This window comes from Diadema setosum, chromosome 1 (genome assembly GCF_964275005.1).
Source record: "Diadema setosum chromosome 1, eeDiaSeto1, whole genome shotgun sequence".
In the NCBI taxonomy this organism is placed as follows: Eukaryota; Metazoa; Echinodermata; class Echinoidea; order Diadematoida; family Diadematidae; genus Diadema; species Diadema setosum.
In genome coordinates, this window is record NC_092685.1 from 21119340 (window position 1) to 21146483 (window position 27144).

Below are 27144 nucleotides of genomic sequence, written 5' to 3' on the forward strand. Positions count from 1 at the left end.
TCGAATGCAAATCTGATGAAGTTGGGTGGGAAACCCAGGGACGGATCCAGGAATTCCGTATAAGGGGGGGGGGGGGCGCGCCTTTACAAAATTAGAATGGGGGGAACGCGCCCCCATTCTTTTATTTTTTCATTTTGTTTTAACAAAAATTAAAGGGGGAGGGGGCGCCCGCGCGCGCACCTACCTGAATCCGCCACTGAAACCTCTAATAGCATAATCTTAAAGACGTAGGGCGGTTTCTAAATATGCCAACGTATACAGCGGGAGTCGAACAACTTGAAACCATTCACATTTTAATCCAGAGTGATTTTTGTACATTTTTTATTGTTCATGTTTGAATACAGCCATACATTCAGAACAAGTCGGTTTGATTGTGTCTTTTCTTCACGTAATAACGCACATTTATCTGGTTGAAGGACATAAATCGTAGTAATAGCCTCTTAACTGTTATCTAAAAAAAAAAAAAAAAAAAAAAAAAAAAAAACATTTAAAATCGATGTGCATTATTACTTCCACTTCGACTGTCGACAAAAATGCACGTAAATCATTTAGGACGAATGAGCGGCAATGCAGTATATTGGGTGGACATGTTAGGATAATAAAATGCTGGTATGAAGGAGAATGTTAATACATTGTACGCTACACAAACACTCTCACGCACGTAAACAAACCTACCAATGTACATCATGCACACGCGCGCGCACAAATTATCATTATATACGTGCATCCATAATCATGAAATGTCATGGAGTTCAGACAAAAATAGCTTTTATCTCAAGGGATGGAAATGAATTTTGTAATTTGTATTGACCTATATATTTACGAGTAAGTTAAATGTAAGGGAGACAGATTCTTCGCAGCTTTAATGACAACTCGTGTAGTAGATACACAACATACAAAATGAGAAAAAACGCATTTCAAAGTTTCTCATGCTTCATATAGACGAAACGGTCATATCTGTTACTTTGGTTTAGCCTTAAAAGCGCTCGTAGACCAACGACGCTCACATTTGTTTCGACATAGCTATTGTCATGTACAATATGCATATGATAAATTCCCCCAGTAAAAAAAAAAAAAAAAAAAAAAAAAAAAAAATGATCATCACTTAACTATTACAACTTTGGACGAATTTCATATAAGAGATGCACTCTCCTTCCCTTCATAAGAAGAAAAAAGCAAAAACAAGGAAGATTTAGATTTTTGTACAAGTAGGCCTAACTGTGAGACTCGTGACTTCACCACTGATTTATCTTATTTTACAACGTGAACGTGACCGATATTTCTCTTTTATTAAAACACGCAGAATGTTCAGATTTCATAACTTTCTTTCTCCTTGTCGATTTCCGTATAATTTCCAAGTCAATTTTTTTTTTCAGCGGTTTTTTTTTTTTTTTTTTTTTTTTTTTTTAGATTCTCTTTTTTGAAAGGCGACTGTGAGTTACCATGCGCATGTACTGGGACTATGCAGTAAAAAGAAACATTCATATTTCGTTGCTATCTAAAAAATTAGGCAAAAATATGGCAAGGGATATACTGATATGAAAAAAAAAATAACCGAACAACTCTAAACTCATTGTTGTCTTGGACTTATCAGTTTGTAAACGAGGGATTTTGCCATACTTTCCAAAATAACGGGCAATGATGATGCATATTACTACAAAACAATAATCGTTTATAATTTCTGGAAAAAAGTAACTGTATATTATAAATATATTTACATCCTTGGGGGGGGGGGGGGAGGGGGTTAAATCCGAGAACCCTAGCACTTCACGGCATCCTATGAAGACGTTGAAAACAACAGTCATGCAGAGGGCATGATTATTGTATACACGTCATTGGTTACGTCGCTCTCAAATTCCAACGCTCATTGCAGGTACATACATGAACAGAATAACAGAACGCACTCTTAAAGAACAAATCGAAAGCACATGTTCATCACACGTTTATCATCAGCTGTCATTACCAGTAAATTAAAGTGGTGGCGTGGAATCCATCAAAAAATCTTGGTTCGCTAGGGAATCAAGAAAAATATCACAACTTCGGTCAAAAAAAAAATAGTTGTGCTGTAATGATATTAATCTCCTACTCGAGTTCTTCGTTAAATCAATTGAGCGTCGAAGTTGAACCGGGCTGTATGGGATATAATTATAGACATTCACCACCAATACGAAGATGCAGCGATTTGTACATAATACATTTTACACATATCACACGAGGAAAAGTCACATAGTTACACAATGTACGATGCATACACATAAAAAATAGCACAATCAAAATTCATTATACAAACTGTACATGGCTTTGACACTGCGGACCAGACACAGCAATCACATTGACAAAAAGCAGAAAAGAATATCTGACGCGTAAAATTAATACTGATGAAAAAGTAAAGATGAAAGTATAAAAACAAAACCAACAGACGTGTTTAAGACAATTTCAATTTCCAACTGCTTAGCAAATCCCTCCTTGATCAAACTGATCTATTATTTACCTTACTAGATAACAAAAGTAGTTCCATGAATTTGAACTTGTATAATTACATGTTGAAACGCATTTGATAGCAACATTTGTATATAAACATTATATACTATAGATTCAGTGAAATAAAAAAAAAAGCAACGTGAATTTGAATATATCAGTAAAACATTTTGTGACTATTTAGTATTAGATTGCTAACTTGACATTCGTGCAATCGGATGTTTGCCCTATAATAAGCAGAGCGACGTTTACCAATATATTCAAATTTTATGTATGCCTTTTAAAAGCTCTTTTCAACTACCAAAAGACTTGCGTGGGAGATGAATTCCGATTTTTTACTTTTATTCGGCAGCAACAGTAAAAGAAAATACGAAGTTCCTACATGCGCATAAAAATGCATAAATTTACAATTAGAAAACCAGTTTAAAACTAAAGAACAGTTTACTAATATTTTCAAATTCAACTACACCTGTGTATCAATGACACTACCTGACAACAAGAAAGTCACTATACACGATAAAGTCACGCCGCGAGTAGGCAATGGATTGTTCCTGATTATAATAAACAACAGAAAGTGACTCCTCGAACGTCGAGTAAAAAAAAAAAAAAAACACCAAACAAACAGACCGAGGATCACTTATTTGACACGCCCTGATTTTCATTAACCTCTGTCCTGTTATAGACAACCTCCGAGACAAAAATACACACATGCATATTTAAAATACAATACTGCTTGCTGCTTTGCATTTTTAAAGTCGACTATGCGTCATCAATAGAATGTCATACCAAGATACCTCTACCAAGGCAAAACAGTCAGTTGATTTACTCAAAATGTTTCGATCTGATTGACTTATTGATTGCCACGTTGACTTTGAAAAGTTACTCATGATAAAACAAACTTATCCAACACGAACCCTGGTTTCACAATCAGGAAAGAAATATTAAGTCTCATCAATACTGATTTTGGATACCCAAGCACAGCAGGTGCCTAAGACTTCAACAGGCCCCATTTTTATCAATACTTATAATTGATTATAGGTCCCCCAAATCAAAAATAACTTTCCAACATCAATCACAAGTCTTGCTTGATAAAACAGGGCCCTGGTCTTCAATATATCGTGACCGTTGTCCCTAGTCAGGCATGCAGCATTCAGAAAATGAAAGTCAGAAAATGAAAGTCTCCGAGAAGTGGATAATAGGGAGCTTTAGATTTTGACGCGCGGACGTTTGAGACAACGCTTGCACTGGACGTTCTCCTCTCCCCTGCGTCGTGCTGAAAAGTAGCTTTAGATTACGCTGGGACGGAACGTATAAAACATAAAATGGCGCCCCTATTATGATCAGTGCATGAAGTAGTTCTCTACCAAAGAGATTATACCACCTCTACGTTGTAAACTGTGCGGACGTAAAAATAGCCCATTACGCGTAGTGAAAAACTCAGGCGACGCAAGCTAGATCGACTTGACGCGCGCTTCTGCGCATGTTCCGAACGTTTATTTTTTTTTTTCCTCTGAACGTCCCCGTCGCGAAAATCTAACGCTCCCTAATGTTTGCGCCTTGAGAAATGTCTGGCAGACAGCAATCAAAGCAAGAACAGAAGTCCTGGTGAAGCGAGAGCTGATAACACGCAGTCATAATGCTGAACCATCATCAGACATTGCAGATCGGAGATAGTGCGAAGTATCACATCCTGTTTAGTATAAGCTAGTGTAGTTTAATAGAGTATCGTAAATTACTATCTCGTTTGTCGTTTGTTGATTGTATTCATTGTTAAGTCAGGTTCCAGCCTGACTCGCATTGCACATCATTAGAACAGACATGTTAGCACATCGACAGTAGAATTCGTTCAAGTTCTGGTCTGTATCCATAGAAATGTAAATAAATATGTGCACTATATACATTCGTTGTGTCCCTGGGTAGACCAAAACGGTCAAAAATGTCAGCGACGATCATCGTCGGTCATCATACTTGTGTTAAGTGCGATGTTGAAGGGGTGCGCTTCTTGGGAAGGGGAGGGACGCAGTTCGAAATAAAGTTTTATGTGTTAAAATCACTGATCCCTGTCTTGGCCCGACCTAGAGAATCGTTTCGTGATCTGCAGAGCACGGCATCATGTGGATCTCGAGGGACTTCTGCGTGTTGTCTTTCTCTGTGGGTGTGGTATTCACGGATTGGATGCCGCTGTCTGCTCTGCTGTTTTTCCTGAACGCGTCGTTGTCAACGTGGTTGTGGTCGTCGCGATGAGGCGCGAGGCTCAGCCTACAGTTGTTGCGATTCATATCGGAGCCTTCGTCACAATGCGTGGCGTCATCATCGACCTGATGGTAACTCTCCACCACCTGAGGCAGCAGGTATTGCTTTTCCTTGTGGTAATCTGGTCCAACCATATCGGCATCGACGTTGCTATCAAATTCTGGTGGGTAGAATGACACCTGACCCTCATATTCACCGTCATAGTTGTCATTCTGATCGGCCTCCTCGGGCACGGTTTCAAGACCGTCGACGGACACCTGGACTGTGACGCTGACGCGTTTGACGTACGGTTGGTGCTTGTCCGAAGCGGACGATGATTGACTATTGGACTTGCTATCATCCGCGGTGAAGCGTGCCATCTCGCTGTCACTCGCGTCATCATCGTTCAGGGGCACCATGGGAAATGCATTCGCGTTCGCTGTTGACACGTGATTGGGACTACTGTTGGAGTTTACCGCTTGGTCTCTGTCACAATTTACCACAGATGGCATGTTATCGCTGGTGATCCCAGTCAGAACTGACCCCAGAGAATCACGGTGACACTGCTTATTTTTGTCGTGTGCAGTGGAGTTGATCTGCGACACAGAACGTTGTCCGCTCGTTGCTGTTGGATGGTACTTCATTGCCTGCTTCTCACACATGCCGTGCTTGGCGAGTAGTAGGTACAAATCTCGGCGGAACGCTTTGGTGAATATGGCGTAGAGAAAAGGGTTTGCGCAAGAGTTGATAGGGTAGAACAGGACGATGAATATTTTTGTTTGGTTCGTTGTCAGGATGTGGTGGCCAAACACCATGGAGAGGCCAAAGAGCGCCATGGGAGCCCAACAAGCGAAGTCGGTGAACACCAGCACGGCCATGCGCTTTGCCACTTTGGAGTCTTTGCGTTGCATGACGGTATGGGGATTGCGCACCGTCAAGTACATTTTGATGTAACAGAGGCAAATGACAGCAAATGCAATGGTATTAACGAATAATACGATGGCGACGTATGTGATGGTAGCCGTTCCATCTTTGCTTTCGACGTAGAAGGGGAGACACATGCTCGTGATGCCGTAGTTACCGACGTTAAACAGAGGTAAGACTGCCACCAAGATTGCAAACAACCAGCCAGCTATCATGATGCGGGCCGCCAGACGAAGGCGAATACGCTTATTAAGATCGATGGCGTAGATTATGGTATACCAGCGTTCGATTGTGATTACAGTTAGAGAGAATACGGATAGTTCACTGGACAGCATGGAAATGAATCCCGCCACACTGCAACCCGCGCCATACTGCCACTGTAAGGAGTAGTTGAAATACTCCCCTGCCGTGTGAATGTCTACCGAGGCAACCATGAGCAGATACACGCCCATCCACAAATCAGCGAGTGAAAGGTTGCACATCAGAAACTTTGGGACAGTCATCTTATGACGCTGCGATGCCAGCACCAGGAGCACAATGAAGTTCCCGATGAGTGCCGTACCGGAGACAATCCAAACCATGACGCGAAGAAACACGTACCCCATGACGTCTGTACACGGGTGAAAGGCGTTGGGTTTCGGTGTGCAGTTGACATTGGAGTATTCATATTCAACCACGTCTCCCACGCAGCTGCTGCCATTGTGGCTGTGGGAGGTATTGGGGTCGATGACTTCGCTGTTGAAACTGTTATCCTCGTATGTAGGATTGGCTCTCGACGGACTGATTTCAATGGAGCCATTGGTAACTTCACTGGGATCGAAGGGCATGGAGTTTTGGAAGTTGAGCTGATGGCTCTCCTTCAGCTGCTTTGACGACGGAGCGAATATGGACGGGATGTAATCGTCACTGTCCGAGCCACGTGGTATAGTGTTCGTTCCGGTCATGCTGGGAATATTAAAATTAACGCTCTCTCGATTCTGCGATGTCACCGTGGACATCGTTGTGGACGGGCATGGTTTCTCTTCCACCCTCGACGACAGGTCCGTCTTGGCGGGGTTTCCGTAGTTCAACTTGGTCTTGTACGTGAAGGCGCAGCAGTGACTGAAGTAGGTCAGCTTAGCCTCTTTGAGGCGTTCAAAGCGGAAGATGGGCGGAAACTTCTTCAGAGACGGGGTTTTCTCCAGGTTCAGCTCTAGGAGCAGTTTTAATCCCGCTGTAGGCAGGTGATCGATCAATGTTTCCTCGAGAGACCTGCATAAGGGCACAAAACATAGTAATACATGTATATATATGTTCTTTTTTTTTTTTCATGTATGACGCAGACATGGGCATATACAGAAAAAAAAAGGTTCGAATTCCATATAGGCCTGCCTAATATTGTCGGTTGCTCCGGTTGAGTACGTCCTTAAATCATATGATGAGTAACATTCTTGAAATATAAATTACGCATGGAGATGATAATCAATTTTTGCTTCTATCATCTAACAAAAAATATGCAAAGTGATAGGGTAAAGAAGTACCATGCTTTATATACTTTATCTTATAGTAATAGTAATAATAATAATAATAATAAACCGAATTTGTATAGCGCATATCACAAAAATAGATTAATGTCTCTATGCACATTGAAGGAAAGAAATTAGGAAAATAGACATGAGAGAAAGAGAGAGGAGGCACAACAAAATGAAAAGTGACAGAGCTGTGACAAACATTGTATAGTATTAGACCTAGTCCACGGACATGTCAAAGAGGTATGCTTTCAACAAACGCTTAAAATCATCTACTGTGTTGGCTTGCTTGAAATACGTGGGTAATTGTTCCATAACTCTGCTGCTGCGAGCTGAAAAGATCTTGCGCCGTAAAACTGTGTTGATATTGTGGGGGTGTAAAACAGAAGTTTGGACTGAGAGCGAAAATTTCTTGCTGGACGATATTTTGTTATGAGCTGTTGTAGATAAGTAGGGCCTAGTTCTTGCAAACACATAAATACCATGATTAAGATCTTGAAGTCAATCCGTTGCTTTACTGGCAGCCAGTGCAGTTGTCTTAAGATTGGACTTATATATGTTCACTGAGTCGAACACGTGTAACCAACCTAGCAGCAGAGTTTTGTATTCTCTACAACTTTTGGATTTCATTGTTCGGTAAACCATACAAAATGCCGTTGCAGAAATCAAGACGAGACATTATGTGAGCATGAACAAGTTTCTCTGTCGACTTTTTAGAAATAAAGGGACGAATTGTTCCAATCTTGTGCAAGGCAAACGAGGTCGTTTTAAAAATTTGATTTACATGGGTTAACAATGTCATATGTTTATCTAGTCTGACACCAAGGTTCCTGGCAGAGTCACCAACTGTCTGTATACAAGTGCTATCGAATGAGATGCTATCAATCCTACCGTATTGTCTGAATTTACTTCTGTCTTATCTTCATTGAGTTTAAGACCATTGTGAACCGACCAATTTTTTATGTCGACCATACAGGCTTGGAGTAAGCACCTTAATAGCCAGGGTTGCGTAAAAAAAGAAAGATTATGAACATATCAAATTGAATCTAAGTCTGTCTGGACGCACAAAGGATGAAGAGATGAAATTATGTGGCATACGAAATTGTTTCGTTGTCTAAACATTTCACTATTTTTTTTTTTTACAATAAAGGGTGAAAATGCACTGGGAAGGACTAATAATGACTTCATCAGGGAGGTCATTAAAGACTTGAAGTCCATTGTCAGTCCTACTTGATTGTTTTCTGGGCGAAGACTAGTCTTATTGGTGGTAAATGGAAATAATGGCTTTGTTGGGTTGGATAAGCATGATATACGCCTTCCAGATCATCTGTGGATAATCGATGCATAAACACACTAACGTTTTAAAAAAGCTGAATCACCTATTTTGAATAATTTCTCTGAAAATGATAATTTGTTTATAACATGGCAAAGACGGTTTCTCCTTATATATTCTGATTGCACGTTGCCGGGTGAGAAGAATCTTATCAAGAATAAAACAAAGCAAACAAACAAACAATATTGAATGATGTATTACCTCCCCACACCAGAACACCATAATATAAAACACAGTGTGTTCATTAGAGTACCATACAATGCTTGATGAATGCCAGTGGGGAAATTAATATCCTCAAGTTTGTAACGAGTTCTATAGTATCTTTTGTAATTCATACGCGAATGAATTATATGGGAATTCCATGAAAGGTCATTATTCATGTATAAACCAATAAATATGACTTATTGTGGGTTCGGATTATTGTATTTGCACATTTCATTTGCATGTATGTATCTAATTTTTGGGATCATGATGTCCGAAAGCAAAAAAAAAAAAAAATGTTAAGAGTCATCTGCAAAGAGGATAAAACGAAACAGTTTTGATGATAAGGGATCTACAGAAGTATATGAAATGAAGACCAAATATAAGAAACTTTGTGAAACACCGTACGAAATTCCTCGAGGACTAATGTCCGTTTTAGCCACAAGTTATTTTCTATTAGACCAACAGTTTTTGAACCAAGACCTTGCCAAGGATTTTTAATGGCAAAATAATTTGTATGACAAAATATCATGACTCACCGTGTCAAAGGCCGTATCTAAGGCCCAATGGATTAAGTTGGGTCCCCAATTCTTTTGACACATCCAAGATGATAATATCATGCTAAACTCAGTGTTCCTGTATCACGTTGTCTAAGTAACATCCAATTCGGATCGATGAAAAAATAATGATACATATTGCAACATCGTGATTTCTTTATTCTTAATCCTTGATGATGGTTGAACGTGATACTCACAAAGCGGTTAGTCCGTCGAAGCCTGCAAATGCATTTTCCGCCAACGTCGTTATCGGGTTGTCTGCGAGGGATCTAAAAAGACACATACACACAAACACAAGTGAAAGGAAAGTTTTTAATTGTGATCATTATGCACTACTATACCTATTGACATCTTGAGGTTACATCGAATTTGAGCCGGTATTTACGGAGGATTTCCAAATTTACATCGCTACTTAGCAGTGTCGTAACCCATGATTGTAGTATGACGTTATAATGTTATGATCATAATGTGTGGACAGGTGATAGTGTATATTCTTCTTGTGAATATGCCTATAAGCGGGTTTTCTTCAGATTCATCTTTGCTACTATACTTCCCCTACAACTACTCCAAAAGCTTCTGCTATTATTGTCACCGTTTTACAGTTTTATAATTATTTTCTTCACTTTGACAACGACGGCAGAGATGAAAATGATGATCACCTACATATCAACTTATCATTTTAATGTTTTCATCGTTTTCTTGCATTGCGTTGCCGAAAATATATGACACTTGTCGAGTGATGGCGCCGTCTAAGAATTCCTCCACTCCACCTCCCTTACCCCAAGACTTCATTGGTGCCCACTCGAACTAATTTTCTTTTTTTTTTCCAAGAATTCCTTTAGTAAAGTACCTGACTATCCCAAGTCTATACTTAAACGCATTTTTTTGTGTGTGTTAAGGCTTATGGTTTGCCATTTATTGCTTGTACATTGCAGTCTTGTTTTTATGAGCCCCAACATAATAAATTTACAAATAACACAGTTATATAGGTGAGGGTATATTCTTAAATACTCACAACGAGGCTATTGTCGCTCCAAAGAAAGTGTTATCGTTCAAATGCTTGATTTTGTTGGATGCCAAACTCCTGCATAAAAGAACAAACAGACACAAAACAAACAGATCAAATGGAAATCAATCACAGAGCAACTCTTGGTCCCAGTAACTCGCTGTCATGGAATCTATCTGGGCAGCATGTGATCACTTTTATACAGAATGCGAATTATTTGCGTGCGATATCGTGCGAGATTCTGTAGAGGTTGGATGGTCTCTCCTCCCGTAACATTGCGAAAGTAGCGGATGACGATTCCCCTTATGTATAGTCTTCAGTAATGTCTTTTACATCCCACAATACATTGCCATATGAGGAACTTCCTCTCGACGAATAATCAGCCTTCTAAGCTATAACGACCATGGTGGAAAACAGTGTGCCAATAAGATGTGGGAAAATTCGTCGTCATTAAATCGAATGGTGTCGTAATGTTTGTGCAAGCAATAAAACACTGGGTGCATGGCTTCTTTACTTTTGGATCGTTGCCAGAAACTCGATTATAGATGTAGCGTAAGGATTTAGGACATGAAAAAATACATAGAGGAAGTTGGCTTAACGTTGGAAACAGCCATAGAGATTTACTTAACAATATTTAACAACGAGATTGTAAACTCCCGACACGCCCTCCCCCCCCCCATGGGCTTGAATCTTTGAGGCCTTTTCCGACATTTAACGCCGAAAAATACACGGATGTCTCCTTTGCGCTGTCTTAGGTTTGTAATGCAGAAAGAAAGGTTACAGCTCGTTATTCCGAAGGTCCGTTATTCCGAAGGTTTGTTATTCCGAAGGTTCTTTAGTCCGAAGGTTCGTTATTCCGAAGATTCGTTATTCCGAAGGTTCGTTAATCCGAAAATGTGATAAGGTTTGTTATTCCGAAGGTTCATTAATCCGAAAATGAAATAAGGTTCGTTATTCCGAAGGTTCGTTAATCCGAAAATGACACAAAGCTCGTTATTCCAAAGGTTCGTTACGGACCCTATTTCATTTCGGATCAACGAACCTTCGGAACAACGAACCCTATTTCATTTTCGGATTAACGGACCTTCGGAATAACGAACCCTATTTCATTTTCGGATAAACGAGCTTTCGGAATAGCGAACCTTATTTCATTTTCAGATTAACGAACCTTCGGAATAACGCCACAAATGTTCGGATTAACGAACCCCTTTTCATTTTCGGATTAACGAACCTCTAGGTATAGGGAATTTGTGTGTTTCGGATTAACGAACCTTCGGAATAACGAACAGCACCAGAAAGAAATGTCTATATTTTCCGGTTGATTTATTAGCTTTCTAGAATGATATTTTAGTGCAACCCTCAGATATTGTACAAAATCAGCATATTCTCAAGGTTGTTTATAAAATTTCTATTTCGTTCCCCACTTAATGGTATCCAAATCTTCTCGACTAGTTGATTAAGCAGCCCACTTTATGTGAAAGGCAACCGATGTTCAACAAACTTATATCTGTATTGAAGTTAGAAAATCATCATCAAGGACATCATGTGAACAATTGTGTGGCTATTTTTAGAGATAATGGCTCCATCTCAAGTTGAACAACACCAGTTCCTTCATCTCAGCAATCCATCTCTTATCCAATGTATGATGTAATTGGAAGGAGTTCCTGTCTTCGAGCTGAGTGCAAGCCATGCGACGCCATATACGTATAGCATTAAGCATGCAGAATGCATGTGTTCTTCTTGACAAGTCAAAAAGTTAAATCATACAATTGGTGAAATGTAAATCAGAAGAATAATAAAACTAAGGAAATCTAGTGTATGAAATGAAAAGAAAGCTATGTACAACTTTTCTCCGATTTCACCATCGGCTTTGAGTGATTACAATGTCTTAAAGAAAAACCAGCATTGTAAATTGTGTACAATTAGGAAAGAGAATGAATTCATAGCATTTTCATGTAAAAACCAACAGCAAAATGAATTGTGAGGTTATGTACATCACATTTAACTTAATGCCATTATGATTATTACAAATCTTGAGAAAACAAAATAACTTTAAAATCCCGTAGTTTTCTTAATTTCCTGCATGGGTTCATTTTTCATGAAAAGTGCATGTATACTGCTGTATAATTCGTTAGATATTACTCGTCTCATAATATTCAATCATTTCGAATACAGTGTTATGGTCTCCTTTAACGATAACGGCGGTAATTCCTACACAGATGACCGAAGGGATATCTTGAAGGGATGCTTACAGCTTGTTGATTCTCAGGCCTTGGAAACAGTTCTCCCGGATATATCTGATGTTGTTTAATGACAGGTCCCTGGAAAGAATCGAAGAGAAGGAGAACTAATGACAGCCATTGTCGTAGAAGTATAGTACGTAAGTAAGCAGCAGGAATATAGTGGTAAATAACAGTTGTAAACGCTGTCTTCGTGGTGATATAGTTTTTTTATTGCACAAAAAAAAATGAGAATATGATGATAAGTAGAGGAATAATGAAAAGAAGAACAAATTACGATGATGATGGAAATTATATCAGTGTTGACGATACTCGAGGAAGATGAAAAGAAAAAGTATACTAGATATTGCAATGATAATATGATCAATATGTTTGTTTATTAGGTATTCAGGGTTTGCTTTTCGTTCTTCTTACAGAGTCGTTTATGTCAAGGCTATTCCTGAATTAATGAATTATTTTGTATCACGTGCATCTTGCACATTGTTACAGTTACGTAACTATATATGTTGCTCGGATGACGAGAAATCTTGTAAGTGTATTACAAGTAGCTTTCTCGTTATTTTCGAATATTATTTTCGTTGTTTGTTTCTCTTGCACTTTTTGCTCTCATTTCCTTTACGTCCCACTCCTTCCTTTCATAGCTTTCGTTATTAGGTTGTTTGTTTATAAGACCAACGTTTTCATCGAGGGACCTATACCATACAAGCTTTGCTTTTTAGTAGCTAGGTTCCCCACATTTCATGTTTGTAAAATTCTGTTCTCTTTTAATTACGACATAATGTCTAGTCTCACGTTCTATCGATTGTATCACGGTATTCATGTTTGAGATGTGGAACAATGAAATAAAATCAAATATATAGGAACTGTAGTATACGGTACAAAAATGAAACTAAGAAAACACGTTAAAAAAGATGAGAAGGGGCGTGACGAGAAGAACAAAAACAGCAAAGGAGGAATGTAAGTCGGCGTCAAGGCGTATGAGCTTCGCGGGCTTCGGAAGAAATGAAGTTTATCTTGTGAGTCGGGATGGATTATGGAGAGGATTGAGAAGGGGAATATAAAGGGTAAAGCCGAGTACGTTCGTCATAAGAATTCGGGGGATTGAACATTAATCATAATAAATACGGAAAACAAACAAGCCAGATATCACTAAGACTGATAATGTACAACCCAAAAGGGGAGTTGCAAAGCGATGACATTCTCATCTAATTGTATATGAACCTTGATGTGTTTGTCACCGATATCAATGTACCATGAACATGATGAAACACGGAATTTTGAACGTTCCGTCACTTTTCTATTTCTCGAGTTTATTTGTTTGTGTGTTTCTTTCCTTTTTATCTGAGAAGATGGTAGGATAGCCAAAATTCACCTGCGCTATAGCTGCTCTTTCATGTTGTGGAATTTGATGTCAGGCGGACCACTTCATCGGGGTATAATACACACCCTGTTTTTTGCCATAAAGAGGGATCTTGTAAGTTCATGAGCTGCGACTCTCTCACACACGGGAACTCCATTTCATGTCCCATCCACGGGACTGGTTTGAAGTACGATTGGATTGAATGATTCATCGTATTAATATATCCACTATACCACATTGCTTTGGGGCATTGTGGAGTAGTGGATAAGGCACCGTTTTGACATTCAGTCAGAGGGCCCAATTTCGAATCCCATCGAGTGCCCATGTCCTTGAACGAGAATATATTTTTAACCCCCCCCCCCCTTTGACCCTCTCTCATCAGGTGTAATGTATGGGTACGTGGCAGTGGTAAGAGTTATGATAATGGTAGGGCCTTGTGGAGCCGGGAAATGTGCAAACGCCGGGAAATGTGCAAACGTCTTGCCTGGAAATGTGCAAACGCCGGGAAATGTGCAAACGTCTCGCCGGGAAATGTGCAAATTTCATCAACGGGAAATGTGCAAACATGACGCCGGGAAATGTGCAAAAGTTCAATTTTGCCGGAAAATGTGCAAAACGTCGCCGGGAAATTGCAAATCATTTACTTTAGCGAAAAATGTGTATAAAGATAGTAGATAAACTCCATATCAAAACTGCCCATGAACTTCCACCATTTAGATTTTCTTAATGAAATCCTTGACAGATTTTCAACAAAATTGGCAGGTAGCACGATTATGGCAATGGGATCTCAATTAATTTATATAGTAGCCACCCGCCCCCTCCCCCCGAAAAAGGGGAGGGGGCCTCAAAGTCCCAGAACTACGGTCTTATCGAAATTCTTCTTGTATCATATAACCAAATAAGAATGAGCTAGGTTGGTTCGTTAAAGATATTGATGACAGGAGTTCACGTTTAATGGCAGATCCAGGGATGCAGGGCACGGGGCCATAAGTGGGGAGGAGTCTTCAAATTAAAGCCTCAGAGTCCCTAAACTAGTGCTATGAAGACATTAATGACTGAAATTGCATGTTTGATTATGACGAATCCAGGGGTGTCCGGATCGCCGGGGGGGGGGGGGGGGGGTGAGGGGAGGAGAGGGATTTTCTACATTGTCAGTATCTTCTTGAAAAGTCTAGGACAGATTTTCACTAAACTTGTCAGATAGCCTCATTACGGTGATATCATCTTTATGAATTGAAATTAACCCCCAATCCTCCCCCACCCCCGGCCGAAAAGGGAGGGGGGGGGGGGGGAGTTGAAGCCTAAGAGTCCCTACTGACTCTGGATTTTTTAAAATCTTTTTCTGTCGAACGAAAAAAAAAAAAGATAGAGCTATAAGTTAGTGCCTTGAAGACATTAATGACTGAAATTTCATGTTTGATTATGGCGGATCCAGGGGTGCCCTGATTGGGGGTGGGGGAGGGGAAGTGATGGAGAGGAGGGGGATTGTCCACATTTACTGCATCTTCTTGATAAATCTCAAGAAGGACTTTCACCAAACTTGGCAGATACCATCTTTACTGTGATATGGTCTTATATGGTAAAATGAGCCCCACCCCCTAATACCGCCGGGGGGGGGGGGGGAGAGGAGGAGTTGAAGTTTCAGGTCCCTAAACTCTGGAATTTGTAATCTTCTTCTGTTGAACCGAAGAATATGGAACTACGTTATATGAAGACACTATAGTTACTAAAATTTCAGGTTTGATTATGACGGGTCCAGGAGTGCCCTGATAAGGGGTATGAGGGAGAGGGGGGATTTTCCACATTTTCTGCATAGTCTTGTAAAATCTATGACGGAATTTTCACCAAACTTGATAGATAGCATATTTATGGTGATTCGATCTTAATTTGTTAAATTGAATCCCACCCCCCCCCCCCGACGAGGAGGGGGGGGGGGGAGTTGACCCCTCAGAGTCCCTATTCTTTTGATTTTTTTTTTTACTTCTGTCGAACCGAAAAAGTTAGTGCTGTAAAGACATTAATGACCGAAATCTCATGTTTGATTATGCCGGGTCTAGGGGTGCTCTGATCGGGGGTAGGTGAGGGTGAGGGGGAGGGGGTGCTGTTCGTTATTCCGAAGGTTCGCTATTCCGAGGGTTCGTTATTCCGAAGGGTCGTTAATCCGAAACAGGCAATGTCCCTATACCTGAGAGATTCGTTAATCCGAAGATTGTGGCGTTATTCCGAAGGTTCGTTATTCCGAAGACTGGTTAATCCGTAAATGAAATTCGGAACAATGAACCTTCGGAATAACGAATCTTAGGAATAAAGAGCCTTCGGAATAACAAACCTTCGGAATAACGAGCTGTAACCGGGGGAGGAGGGGGATTTTCAAAATTTTCTCCATCTTCTTGAAAAATCTACGACGAATTTTCACCAAACTTGGCAGATAGCATCTTTATGGTGATAGTACTGTAAATACAGTTAATGCATGATGTAGGTTCAAGTTTACTATGACAGATGAAGGGATGCCCAAAAAGGGGAGGGGGGTAGGAAGGAGGCTTAATTTTCACATTTTTTTTTGTCTTTTTCCTGAAAACTGAAGATGCATCCCTCGGATAATAAAATTATATATCAGCTTAAAAAAAAAAAAAAAAAACTTCAAAAAAAAAAATGATGGAGCTAATAGAGTGCTGGTGCCTGTTATGGTAAGTTAATTCATGAATTAATGTTAAGTGCGGCGGAGGCGGATTTGTCACATATTCAGCTTCTTCTTGAAACCCTTATATAATAGATATTTGCCAAGCTTGAAACGTAGCGTATAGCGTATTTATCTGGTGATATGACCTCAATTTGTCTAAATGAGCACTGCCCCAACCCACAAATTGGGAGGAGATGGAGCCCCCCCCCCCATCTCCGCCCCTTGAACTTGATAGGGACCAAGACGAGGGAGGTGGGGTCGTTCTGGTGGAATTCAGAATTTTATTGAAAACACTATACATATGAAAAAATCGGGATACATACTTTTTAGAGAAATTTTCTATACAACCAAGAGTAATAGAACACAGTTCTATCACATTTTTAGAAGGTAGATCTATACTTTGATTTTTCACGTCTGCTTACTAAATGACGTGGGGGCTACCCTGATCTTATCCCTATCTTTGGGGAAGGGGAACAACTTGGATTTGTTGTCCCTTCGAACAAAGTGAGATTCTATTACCCTAGAGTTGCTACCTCCCACGTTCGGTGAAAATCCGTCAAAGATTTTTCAAGAGGATGCAGAATATGTGAAAATCCCCCTCCTCCCCTTCACCCCCCCCCCCCATAAGAACACCCCTTGATCCGCCACAATCAAACGTGAAATAAAATTTCAGGCATTAATGTCTTCATAGCACTAACTAAGCTCTCTTTTCCGGTTGAAGAAAATAACTATTGAGTTTAAGGACTCCGAGGCTTCAACCCCCCCCCCTTAAGCGGTGTGTGTGTGTGTGTGTGTGTGTGTGTGTTGGAGGGGGGATCATTTTAACAAATTAAGTGCATATCACCGTAAAGAGGCAATCTGCCAATTTTGGTGAAAATCCGTCGTAGATTTTTCAAGAAGATGCTGAAAATGTGGAAAATTCCTCTCCTTGCCCTCACCCCCCTCGATCTGGAGACCCCTTGATCCGCGCCATAACCAAACATGAAATTTCATTCATTAACGCTGTGTCTTCATAGCACTAACTTAGCTCTATCTTTATCGGTTTGACAGAAGGAGATTTAAAAAATCCAGAGTTTAGGGACGCTGAAGCTTCAAACCCCCGCAGCCCCACCCACCCCCCTTCGGCGGTGGGGAAAGGGGGGGGGGGGGGGGGCTCATTTGAACACATAAAGATCATAATTATTACCATAATAATATCTGTCAAGTTTGGTAAAAATCCCTCATAGATATTTCAAGAAGATGCTAAAAATGTGGAATATCCCCTCCACTAATCACCCCTCCCCCCCCCCGATCTGGGCACCCCTTGATCCGCCATAATCAAACATGAAATTGTATCCATTAATCACGTTAATGTCTTCATAGCACTAACTTAGCTCTATCTTTTTCGGTTTGACAGAAAAGTTTTTTTTTTTTTTAAATCCAAATTTTTGGGATGTTAAAAGTGAAGCTTAACCCCCCCCCCCCTTCGGCGATGGGGGGGGGGGGGCGCATTTGAACAAATCAAGATTATATTAACATAAATATGACTGTACCTCACAAGTTGGGTGAAAATCAGTCCTAGATTTTTCGAGAATGTGCTGAAAATGTGGAAAATCCCCCTCCTCCCCCTCACCCCCGATCAGGGCACCCCTGGGTCCGCCATAATGAAACATGACATTTTTTCTGCATAGCACTAACTTAGCTCTAACTAGAAAAAACTAACTAATCAAGCGTTTAGGGACTCTGAGGCTTCAACTCCTCCCCCCCCCCCTTCCTTAGGACTGGTGTGTGTGTGTTTGTGGGGGGGGGGGCTCATTTTGACAATTACGATCATATCACCATAAAGATGACATCTGCCAAATCTGGTGAAAATTCGTTGTAGGGTTTGCAAGAAAATGCTGAAAATGTAATTAAAAACTAGAAATGTCGCTATGGCGACTGATGCCTCCGCCATAATGCATGATTCTCCCAATAGGTGTATGGTATAATGTCTTCACAATGTGAGATAACAGTTTCACATAACTGGCAAAATACTGAAATGACAGGTTTGTCAGAAATATCTTGAATGTTCACTTTCCTTGAACTACGTTTGCTATAATTGTCTATTAAAGAGTGCAGGTTATGGGGAATTGAGGATTTTTACTTGACTTCTGACTGACCCTTTTATAAGTTTATGCATTGAGTAATTTTCAAGGTATAAAGAAAGAGTGTAATTACAGTATAGAATAGATTTTTTTTTTTTGCATTTAATCCTGGCCTTGACCCTTAACCTTTGACCTTTGACCTTCTGGCAGGAAATTTCCAAGAGAATCTCCATTAGGTATATTTTAAAAATAATATTGCAAGCATTGCATATACTAGTATATGAGGGAAATAGTAAAATTTTGACGAGTTGACCTTGACATCTGACCCATGACTATTGACCCATGACCCCTAAATTCCCTAGATAATCCCTGCCAGTCAGTACATGTGTATATACCAAGTTCCATGAAGATAGGCCAACATTGAACCATTTGTGAGAAAAGTGAAATTGTAACATATTTTTCACCTAATCTTTGACCTTTTGACCTTTGGCCTTATGACATGACACTCCTCTGGAGAATCTTTATGCAGTAGATATGTCTACACTAAGTTTCAAGAAAATACCTTTGGGCATTGAATGGATATGGGGAAATAGCAACATTTTTAGCATTTGACCTTGACCTTTTGACCTTTGACCTCTTGCCAATGTCACTAAAATCTACTTAAGTAATTGCCGTACCATACATCGTCCTTGGACCAAGTTTGGTGAAAGCTGCTTCATCCAGTTTTGAGTTACCACGTAAAAAGTTAAATTTTAGGATTTGACCTTGATCTTTGACCTTTGACCTCTGTCCGATTTCACTCAAAAACTAATCAAGTAATTGTTCCACCATACATCATCCTTGGGCAAAGTTTGGTGAAATTTGCTTGATCCAGTCTTGAGTTATCGCGTAAACAGATATAATTTCATGACTTGACCTTTACTTTTGACCTTTGACCTTTAGGCGATTTCACCCAAAATCTAATGAAGTAATTGCCCTATCATACTTTATACTTGGACCAAGTTTGTTAAAATTCCAGTAAATATTACTCAAGTTATCGCGTAAACGAATGCGGACGGACGGACAACCCGAAAACATAATGCCTCCGGCACCACTTCATGGCGGAGGCATAAAAAGACAGATGGTCGCTAAGACAGTTGGTAAAGATGGTAATGGTTCGTGCGCAGCTTTGATTGAGAGTTTCTCTTCCATCTCTACATTATATAGGTGAGATGAATGGTTTGCACATTTCCCGGCGACGTTTTGCACATTTCCCGGCAAAATTGAACATTTGCACATTTCCCGGCGTCACGTTTGCACATTTCCCGTTGATGAAATTTTGAGATTTGCACATTTCCCGGCAAGACGTTTGCACATTTCCCGGCGTTTGCACATTTCCCGGCGAGACGTTTGCACATTAATTTTCCCGGCGTTTGCACATTTCCCGGCGTTTGCACATTTCCCGGCTCCACAGGCCTTCTGATAGAGCAATGACAACACTTATATAGAGGATATTTTGCGTAAAGACTATCGTCATCATCATCATTATTACTTTATAATTTTGTTTGTTTGATCTCACACTAATTACTGTCAAATCTTGTCAAGAGCCTGGGTGCCCGAAATGGGGCCTATATCAGCCTCCACCAACATCATTTTGAAAGACACACTCGCTTTTCAAACGTGACTGTCACTACAGGTAGCACAAAGCACCGCCAGAACGTATCCACGGTATGTATGTACCGTTGTGCCAGGAAAGATTCTGTCCAAGACTTTGAACGCCAATAGTGATGTCATATCGATGTCATAATCAATATCCACTTGATTATGATGTCATTCCACGTGACTCAGTAACTGATGGATGTCAGTGATATGTTTGTAGGTGAACATCGTGAGGCATTCTAAATAATATGCTGATGACACCAGCATCTTCTCCTCGAATCGAAACTCTATAGCATTCTTTTCAATTCAGTAAACATTGTCATGAAGGGGAGTAAACACTATATTAAAGGGGATCTTAACAAGCTAATAAGTTGTCATTGAATTTGACTCAAACGAACTGTATGGTTTCCAGTAACACAATTAATATTCTACCCGGTATATCATTTTTAGACGGTTTGGAACTGAATCTGGCTGAATCCATGGTAGTTAGTGGTCTTTAAATTGATTGTAGATGAACATTGAAAGTTCTAAGCTCATTTTCCGTGTAATTTACGGACGGTGTTTATGTCAATAATGTCAGAACTTGACAAAAAGCGAAAATTCACTTTTATACAAACCGCTCATATATATATATATATATATAATATATACATACATTATGTCATCATCATCACGTGACTGTTATCGTGGACAAATAATGCCGCAAAATACTTACATGTTGATAATCAAAGGTCTATCGACGTCTGTGAAGGCAGTGAAGTTCGGGACAGCGTCGAGATTGCACTTGATTATTTGTCTGTCATTATGAAATAAACGAAATCAAAACATCAAATGTGAAAGTGAGGAATCCGAACATTACAGATGCATTAAAAACAAAATACATAGAAGAAGAAGAAGAAGAAGAAGAAGAAGAAGAAGAAGAAGAAGAAGAAGAGAAGGTAGAATGGATCAGAAAGTAGCTTGGGCACATATCATAATAAGGCATAGTAAAAATACTGAGAATCGGATTCGTTTTCTCTGCGAACACCTTATACACTCTTAAAACATCCGAGTCCGAACTGACCCGGAACTGGGTCCGTTGGGGTCACACACCGTTCCGGGTCAGAAATGACAAAGAATGGGGTCAGATATGACCCCATTCAGAGTCATGAATTGGGTCCGGGTGACCCTATTCGGGGTCTTCATGACCAAATTCCAAGTCATTTTTGACCCGGAACGGTGTGTGACCCCAACGGACACAGTTCCGGGTCAGTGATATGATTATGGGGAAACGTCCTTCTTTCTTTTCCCATGAATAAGAATCCACACACACAAGACACGTGCACCCCCTTTTTTTTTTGCAAGTTCAATGGCACTTATTTCCTGCAAACAATATACAGACAATAACAATGCAATTATTTTGAACGTGCTCGCGGTACGTCTCTAAAAGTATAGAACCTCTGGCGAGAGTACCCTCAATATTAATGAATACTATATTCATTAATCTTCAGAATTATGAATGAGAGAGAAAGACACAGAAAAAGAGAAAGGACAAGGACAAGGAAAAGGAACAGACATTATAGACGGACATGAAGACAAAGCCGTACATAAAATTGACATTGACATTGAAAGTGACATTTTCAGGGAAGTGAATCTGACTTTATGTTGGTCTGTGAGTGTCTTGTGGCGTGGAATGAGCAGGTGAGAAGATTACGACGACATGGTACGCCGTCACTTGACAATGACAATACGGTCGTGATCTTATACATTAGCAGTTGCGATCTTACAAATTTTATTTGTAGAGGGAGACAAATTGATGAAAACTCATACCTGAACAACTACTTTCTTTCATAACGTTTGTCTTACCTATACGAAGTTAAAAAAAAAATCCGTTTTCTATAATTATATGATTTGTATACAGATGCGTAACTATCGAGAATGATTTATGAATATACTATTCATTTTTGCATTTTACAGATTGTACGATGAGTTGTTCGCGTTGAAGTCTTCCTTGTTTGAGATATTCTATGATGCAGAATATATCTATTATTGGAATATCTAACTCTATGTGAAATTACATTGATTATCAAAAAGAAGGACAAAAATGATCAGAATAATTACTTTACAAGCCTAGAAATCGCAAAACCTACCAAACTCCAGTTGACTGTTTTCTAGTTAACACGATCTTGATTGCCATTTTTTTGTTGATCGCATAAAAAAAAAATGTGTTAAGTATGTTTTTATCCTATTTTTGAATTACCTGAAATCTTGCTGCGACCTTGCATCAGTTCGCGGTGTGAAGATTCCCTCACAATCGTCATCACTCTTTCTCTCTCCCTCAAACTTCCTTCCCCTTCTCTCTGTAAGTCATGCCATCTTCCTATAGTAGGTTTCACTTTCTCCGCTCCCACCCCCTCTCTTATACTCTCAGATTATTAAGATTACATGAACAGTTCTTCCCACTACTTGTCAAAACGCTGAAAGAAAATATCTCCCCATAGGATGATCCAATGGTGTGTAGACACGAAAAGTATCATTATGAGTGTCCACGGGCTACGAAAACACAATACTCACAGGGAAAGATAGAACCCCTTTGTTAACCCGTTTCCCCCAGAGAAATTTCGATTATTGCATTTCGTAAAGACGCTTGTATCAGCCCAGCAGCAGAACACACCGGAAAACATCAAAAAACAAACAATCAAGATTTTCTAGGACATCTGATATTTTAGGTGAAGACTAGAAACGACAATTACGCCATGTTCTTGTCCAAGTGCCGACCTTTTTTTTTTTCTCTCTCTCTCCTTCTGAAAAGAGTAAGTGCACCAATTTCTGTCATTTAGTGTCACTCTCATACGAATCAAACGACACTCGGTACCGAGGTCCATGGAGTAATTTTTATTAGCGTTCAACTAAAATTAAAAGTCTAAATCCGTACCAATGACCTTGATAGTTTCACACACCGCCCCCCCCCCCCCCCCCCTGCGCTTGGTCGGCGATTCTGGTTGAGAGTCTGACCCTGAGGGAATGACTGAGTGGGATATAATGAGGGCCAGTATGACCCAAACTCGACTTCACGCAGCTGGAAGGCAGAGGGAAGGGATGTTCTCCCCTCCCTCTCCCTCCCCAAAATTTTAATCGCCCCTTTCTCTTTACACTTGAATATTACATTTAAAAACCCCCTTACATTCATTACCAGAAAGTGGTCAACCCGAGAGTGGTGCATGGTTAAGACGTCTTCAGCAGCAAAAATTCAAGAAAGATAAGCCGAACTTGGTAAAGATAATGGGTCGTAATAAGCGCCAAGAAGATAAGAGACTTTTTTTTTTTGGCATAGCTGATTTGTCAAACCTGACTATCAAAGGTGAAAAATAACTAAATGATATTTACGTTAAGAAATATATCTCTCCCAGATCGAACCACGCTCGGCCGCTTCACTCCCTATACAGAGAAGTCCACTACATATTTCCAAATTTGACTTCCTCCCTTGAGTTCCTTATTCGTTACGGACCCCAAGAGGTGCAGGACTCGTATTTCAGAAATCTACTCCCAGTTTGAATCGCTTTTAAAAGCCAGATATGTCAAGTAGAATTTACAGACGTGAAAGACAAGTTTATCGCCGAAAGACAAAACTTCCAGCGCTCATATGGTGGGAAAAAATCTGACATGTCGTACACGTACAATGACGTCACAGTTGACACATCGTGTTCCACGAGCCTTCAGATCCATGTTAGCGAATTCAACGGCAGAGCCCCAAGCAATATCGTTTAAAATCCCATGTGTACGAAAGATCAGCTCTTACTGCAGAATATTCTGGGGAAATGATACAGGGTCTCCCGAAATACGAATCTGTGACGAAAAATTTTGGCGCCATTCTAAGGTAACTTCTGTTTGAGAAAGAAAATGCATATTACACTAATATTGGCCATAAACTGACTGCACATTGCAAGAGAGCAAGCTGAAGAGTTTAATCTCAAGAAATATTCTTTGTCATGATATTTAAGACTCTAAACGCATCGCACAATCATCCTACCCTCCTTGCCATCAAAACCAAGTCACACACACACACACACACACACACACACACACACACACACACACACACACACACACACAAATGATTGATACATGGCAATGTGTCCATCCAGTGTCGGTCAAACCTGACACACTGCTTTCCTTGGTTGCGGTAGCAAAGCACCAAGCCAATCTGATAAATTACGCAAGAACTAACATCTAGTTTGGTTATAATCACTGTCAAATATAGCTCTCCTTAATCCTTTTCATGCAAAGTATAAAGTGTCATTTCCCAGAAACTCACATTTCTTGCAGCCGTGGCAGATCTTTGAACAGATTTGGGAGAGGCATCTGGAGCGGAAGGTTTACGAGCTCTCTGTCAGGATTGCACGATTGAAATAAGAAGAAGCCAAGTTACTCAATAGTCAAAAAGTCTAACTTTCAGAATCTTACTTTCAGAAAAAAAAGTATCTCCTGTTAACCGTACGGAGTCATCCCACAAGACCGACACCACGAGTCATGCAGCCCACGAGTTCGACATTGAAAGCAGGTCCATGAGTCATACAGCTCACGAGTCATACAGCCCATGAGTTCGACACTAGGTAAAAACAGCCCACGAGTTCGACAGATAAAACACAAGGCTTAATGTCTCGGTCTCGTGGGCCTTGTTAGCCTAGTGTCGAACTCATGGGCTGTATGACTCGTGAGATGTATGACTCGTGGGAGTCGGTCTCGTGACGTGCACCCAACCGTACAGGCATAATCAGCAAGCTACGATATGATTTACGCAGTGTCACAGTATTGTATTTACTTGCTTATTTGACTATGAAACAGAACAAAACCTATTTAAGTAGTCAACAGATCAATTTACTCATCTTTCCAATCATCGCAAGACACTTCAATCAAACATCCTCCCTTCTCTTCATCCATCAGTCCATCCATCCTTCGAATTCTTAACTTTCTATCCGCAACCCATTTTCCATCTTATTCATTTATTAATAATACATACTTACTTACAAAATCATCATCTCTCTTGCTCTATATAGCATTAAAGGGGCCCTGAAATCCAAATGCATGTTGATTTGTGTTGATTTATGATACCCTCAACATCACTCTTGCGGTAAAACGAACAATTATCTAGAAACATTCCCTATATTTTTAACGATTTTTTCTTCTATTTTTTTTTTTCAGATTACTTGGGAACGCCCACAAAAAAAAACCCATTCCAAACCACTATTCTTGAGATGACCTCATGTGTCAATCATTGCTAAAGTACTGAAATGTTTAACAATGGATATTAGAATGCACCTTCCCCTCGACTCAGCATAATTTGCATGTTCCCTCGCCATGTCTTTTGTTAGTCAAATTAATATCACAGAAACATGCAAGTTATGCTGAGTCGAGAGGAAGGTGCATCCCATATAAAAATATATGGAATGTTTCTAGATATTCGTTTCACCGCAAAAGTGATGTTGAGGGTATCATAAATCAACACAAATCAACATGCATTTGGAATTCAGGGCCCCTTTAAACTTGAAAAGCTATCATTGATAATCAGCAGTTCTTAAAAAGTTCTTTTGGGACAATGTTTTTATTTAATTCGGAGCTCTTTACCCCCTATTTCCACGTCAAACACTCTTTGAATTGAATAATATAAGTCCATATTAAGATTCTTCACATGTTCATAAAAACTAAGCGCCTATTTTATGTAGAAATGGCTTTGGTTGAGCATCTAACTTCCATTTTTCCATTTCTACCTGCATGATACTTACATGCGAAGAAGATTGCCATGTCCTTCGAATGTATGTTCTTCTATTATCTCCAACTTCTTGTTGTTTTTTAGGGTTCTGCGAAAGAGAGAGAGAGAAAGAGAGGAAAATAAATCACAATGAACGTATGAATGAATGTAAAGAGCAGTCTACAATGTAATTTCATATGGTCAGCGACATGCGATGGAGGAACAATATGGCTGGAAGGGAAGGGGCAGGGGCAAGGGCGATGCAACTCAGGTGAAAGTGTGTTTATGTGCGCTTACAATCAATATTGTTCAAGTACAATGAGAGAATTGCTGATACTGCCAAAGTAGGGGCTGTAATATCAGTCAACAGCATATCAAGTGTTAAACTAGCGTCTATATCTTTATATAGATAGTTTAAAAAGACGTATGCAATTAAAGAGCCAATAATTACCATGCACCACAATATATGGATTATGCATGATGATGATAATGACGATGAAACTAGGGAGCAATGAGAATAAAGATATATCAAATGACATAAAAAAAGAATCATTATGTTTTGAACACACTGATTAAACACAAAAATGCAAAGAAACTAGATTGGAGAAATTTCGATACAATATATGCAATTGTTTAGTATATGTGTTTGTTTAAGTTCCGGTGAAGTTATTTACTTGTTTCTTCCCAAAACTTCACTTCTTACTGTTATAGTATGACAAGTATGATATGAATGGTAGAAATACGAAGGTGTTAAAATCCAATACAATAAACATGATAAACATTCAGGATGTCCTCATCTTTCAGTCTTTTATGAGAAATTTGATATATAAATATTTCCCCGCCAAAAAAAAAGAGGATATGTAATTAACAAAAATAAATATAATTTTGTCCTCTTCATAGTAATATTATAAGAATAAAACAGGTAAACATTATCTTATCGTGAAAGTTAAATTACTCACATTGCTTGTAAATTCGTAAAATTAGCTAAGTCTTCTCCCGAGAGTCGCCGTAATCCTGATTGCTCGATCACCCTGTAACAGAGAAAGAAGCAAAGATTTAAAAATTTGAATTAAAAAAAAAAAGTTGCTTTCATCTTTGTGTTCTAGCTCTCTCAGTTATAGGATTGTGTGATATATTAACTCATTATGATCCAATGTCTTCTCTATCTTCATACACTCTTAGTGCTTTTAGTCATA

At 39.6% G+C, this 27144-nt stretch overlaps 1 protein-coding gene across 1 annotated transcript in view; it reads right to left on the minus strand.

The window, feature by feature from the left end:
- Positions 1-4553: 4553 nt before the first annotated feature.
- LOC140234376 (follicle-stimulating hormone receptor-like) overlaps positions 4554-27144 on the minus strand; it is a 149256-nt gene continuing 126665 nt past the window's right edge. The window contains exons 2-4 of the mRNA XM_072314748.1: positions 10249-10317; positions 9431-9502; positions 4554-6885 (exon numbers count right to left, since the gene is read on the minus strand). Of these exons, the coding sequence (XP_072170849.1) occupies positions 4554-6885; positions 9431-9502; positions 10249-10317 (2473 nt within the window). The remainder of the gene's footprint in view (positions 6886-9430; positions 9503-10248; positions 10318-27144) is intronic.